Here is a 4,099-nt window from a genome sequence, read left to right as displayed (position 1 = left end):
ATAGCAGCCTATCAAGAAATAGCAAAATGCTCCAGCCAAATGACTTTTCTTAATTTTGTAACGTAAATTCTGAAGGGATTAACAATGTAATTCCTAGAAGTGTCAGAAGCACCCCTGATCATCCTTCCTCTCAAGACAAAAAAACCCCAGGACCACAAATGCTTGTGGTCTGATTATGGCAAAATTGCTTCAGAACACTGTAGCAAATCTGCCATGCCTTCCATACCACAAAAACTACAGCGGATACAACTATGAGAAATGGAACAAAAAGGAATGCCTCAGCCTCACACATCCAAAGCACCACTCTCAGCAGGAGATCTTAAAAGTACAGTGTATATTGTTTCATTTAAAAACCAAGAATAACATTTTCAGACAGAAAAACAAAAGGACAGAGACAGGATACCTTCCTTCTTCATCCAACCCTGCTCTTACTGTGTTTTGGAAAAAAGATAGAAAGGTAAAATAAATAAATAAATGGTTGCAATGAAATGTCAATAATTCAATATTGGCAGCCTCACAGATCTGGTAAGAAGCATCACTCAAGCAACTCTACCCATATATGACATCTTGTTTTAAAGAAAACACTAGGATTCACATTGTAAGTTTTTTAAAAGTTCTATTAATATAGTACTCAGTGTCCAGAAATGGAGGCACTGAGGTGCTAAAATACATGCTCAACTACATCCATAAGATTTAAAATGTTTAATGTGCAAGTCTTGGGACAGAAATGATTAATTAACTATACACTAAAATTCGAAGGATGGGAATTTCTTCTTCATTTTGTGTGCTCACAGTAGCAGGTGAAATCCTCAGTTGCTGAAGTACAAACATCAGTATGCTTAAGTGACTTATGCATCATTTTTAAGGCAAAAATAGATAACAACACGACTGTGTACAGTTGCAAAAATATTTACAGGTATCATTAGAGAAGCACTATACTTCCAGCACGAAAATTTTAATTATGCACTTAGCAAAACAGTGATTTATTTGAAAAATGATCATTAAAAATGTAAAATTAATCTAGCTAGGATGAGTAGCACTGACATTTTTACCCGGGCCTCCACACTCTCTGATCTTTGTCCCTCAGCCTCTATCACTGTAAGCTGTCCTCTCTCCCCCTGCCACTTTCCCGTCTTATTACACAGGTGCAGGTGTGCCTGAGCAGCCTTAGGATCCACACAGGAAGAAGCTGCAGTGCTAAAAATATATGCAAAAGGTCCCAACAAGAAAAAATGGAAAAAACAGATCCTGAGAAATAAAATTAGTGAGAAGAAAAAACAAATTAAAGGCGCTATCTGCAGGTATCCAGGGATTTGCTCAGTCATCCTTGTCTTTCGCTCCGTGTTTCAGGATGCGCGTGAATTCGATGTAGTTGAAGTTGCCCTTTTTGTCGATGGGGGCCTCTCTGTACAGCTCATCCACCTCCTCATCCGTGAACCTGTCTCCCATCGTGGTCAGCAGCTCCCGCAGGTAGTCTTCTTGGATGAACCCTGGAATGAGATGTGAAGAGAGAAACGCAAAAGGGAGGCCGAGCCTCTTAGCCGGGGCTCCTAAAGCAGCAGCACAGACATGCCAACTGACAGGCAATTAACCAGCGCAGCACATAATATATTACACTTGCATCTGCACAGAAAGCCCCAAACAACTTCCTTAACTGAATTCTAAAGAAATTCCTTGAGTGCAGAGGGACAGGAAGTTTAATGCATTTCATACAGATTTTTGAAGACAGAGCCTGACCTGCTGTGGTATAACACTTATTTCCATCTACTGATCTTCAACGGCTCAGAGTGGAAAAACAAGTTCCTGTCACTGCTAGTCTACATTACACAAGCAATTCTCTTAAATGAACTATATTTTTCTTGACTTAATTAGATAAATTTGCACATCCTCTCTAAACTACTTTCCCCTGGGGACTAAATAACCACTCTGGCTCTTCAGCACTGCACAACACTGTTGCTGGAGGCAGTTTATGTAGATACAGCGAACTCCTGGCAAGTGTCCAGGGAAGGAGTTTATAACAGAAGAGACTTTCAGGCAGGACTGAGCAAGTTACCTCAGGAGGCAGGAAGAATGTTTATGGTGGAGAGGTAAAGGTGGAGAACCCAGTAAAAAAGAGAAGGATGTGTTATTTATTTTATGCTAAAAGAGCAGAAGTTTTGAGGAAGTTAACAAAGATATAAAAAGGAGCAGTTTCTAGGTATCTTCTGCTAATTCCATTTTAACAGATGGGCAGAACCACCAGTTGCCAAATTATTACAGGAAAATTTAGAGATGAAAAAAGGAACATGCATAACAAAAGGTAGACAGTAGAATACAGAAACTGCTAAATGCTGAAATAAAACCAGCCATTCCTTGAGCAGCACAATAGTTGCTTCATTTGAGAAAGAAATTGGTTATTGGACTTTAGTTGGAGAAGTATCAATAACAGAACACATTAGGTAGAAGTAGGCTCCAAAAAGAAGATGCATAAACTCTGTGGAACAGCTGGAAATCATATGCAGACACCCACATCAACTGATGTAGATTCAATTAGAATGTGATTTAAAAAAAATTCTGCTTTGGAAAGAGAGTTGAATAACTTAAGCAAACAGAGTTCATTAGTGAGACAAAACCAAACAGGGAACAGGGGACCAAAAAGCAGTCAATGAGCATGACAAATTAGCACGAGGGTTGGTGTATGCTGGGGGAAGGGACAACATATGCTAATGAAAACAGCATCATATCCCAGGGCAGACCAGCCCTTGGCTACTGACTCCAGATGAAGAAGGCTAGCAGCAATCTTCTACTTCAAAAGTAGGGAGAATGTTCAGTTAGCCAGCCGCATCCTTATCAGGTCAAACCTTGGAGTTGTCTCTTTGCAGATGGGTGTAAAGAAGAGGAAAAAGGCAGCTAAACAGATTAGACTCTATTTCTGCTGTCCTACAGAGACCAAGCAGTGATGAGAGATGACACAAGGATTAGTATTCAAAGAATGCAAGGCCTTTGGTGCTGCAAGTTTAGCCTCAAGGACTTAATTGCTCCTGTCTGAACAGCTAGGTGTTTAAACACTGAACTGAGCTGCCAGACTAGGGATACACCACAAGTTTTATCAGCAGCGAACTGTAAAGCAAACGGGGCTCCTCTCCTTTCCACACAGCTTCAGTGTGAATGGGGAGTAACAAATAAATGAAGCAAAACTTAAGATTCAGCCTGTTGCAGGCAGCACAAAGCAGATGACAAGGCAGGATCAAAAAGCAAATAAAAAATACTCCAAATGCAGACAGATCCAACTTTTATACCAATTCCATAGTACTACATGTGATAGTAATGCTGAAGCAACATATCCAACCAGGCCAGCAATATAGGAAATGTAAGGAAAACCCAATGAGTGTGGCTACCTTATCCTCATATATAGTATCTGATTTGTGTTACTCACTTTTAGAAGACCTACACTGATGTAGAGCTAGAAAATCAGGCCCATAACAAACACACATGTGGGAACCATGCAATGAAATAAAAAGTAGTTTGACATAGCTGGATATGGTCTTGTATGTTTTTAAAAGGAACAAATGGATCAGAAGCCAAATCAGAGGATAAAATTAATAAAGGATTAACATAACATGGGTTGTACAAATACATCAGACACTATTTTGAAGACTTCATTTTGACTATTATGAATCAAAACTCAATAAAACAGCATAACTATCTCACATGTTTCCTAGTTAAAATTTGAGGGTGGCATAAGACACAAAACAGACTGCATGCACAACAAACTATTATCCTCAAATCATCGTAGGACTAGACTAAAACATTTACCACACAGAGCTAAAAGATATTAAAATCAATCTTATCAGTATATGGGTGCCCAAACTAGTCACTTATTGTTTACACCTACACAGAAGGTTTCTGTTCTAAAGAACTGGTAGCACAACCATTTTCTCTATATTGTCATTCACAGACTCTTGTTTTGGTGCACATGAAAACAACCCTGTAGCATAGTGAGTCAGACTACCTGTGGAGAGAAAATAATTAACCCACTAACAAAACTTCCTTCTCTAGGAGATGGTAAAGAGATTTCCCTTGAGAGGGAGGAAGTCGATTAACATTTGAAAAGGCCTTT

At 39.3% G+C, this 4,099-nt stretch overlaps 1 protein-coding gene across 1 annotated transcript in view; it reads right to left on the bottom strand.

Annotated features, from left to right (window-relative positions):
* Positions 1-319: 319 nt before the first annotated feature.
* LOC103618424 (myosin regulatory light chain 2, smooth muscle minor isoform) overlaps positions 320-4,099 on the bottom strand; it is a 5,693-nt gene continuing 1,913 nt past the window's right edge. Inside the window, exon 4 of the mRNA XM_008636825.2 lies at positions 320-1,490. Within this exon, the coding sequence (XP_008635047.1) occupies positions 1,318-1,490 (173 nt within the window). The 3' untranslated portion in view covers positions 320-1,317. The remainder of the gene's footprint in view (positions 1,491-4,099) is intronic.

The sequence above is a fragment of the Corvus brachyrhynchos genome, unplaced genomic scaffold (assembly GCF_000691975.1).
Source record: "Corvus brachyrhynchos isolate BGI_N302 unplaced genomic scaffold, ASM69197v1 scaffold106, whole genome shotgun sequence".
In the NCBI taxonomy this organism is placed as follows: domain Eukaryota; kingdom Metazoa; phylum Chordata; class Aves; order Passeriformes; family Corvidae; genus Corvus; species Corvus brachyrhynchos.
This window is presented reverse-complemented; position numbering and strand designations above follow the sequence as displayed.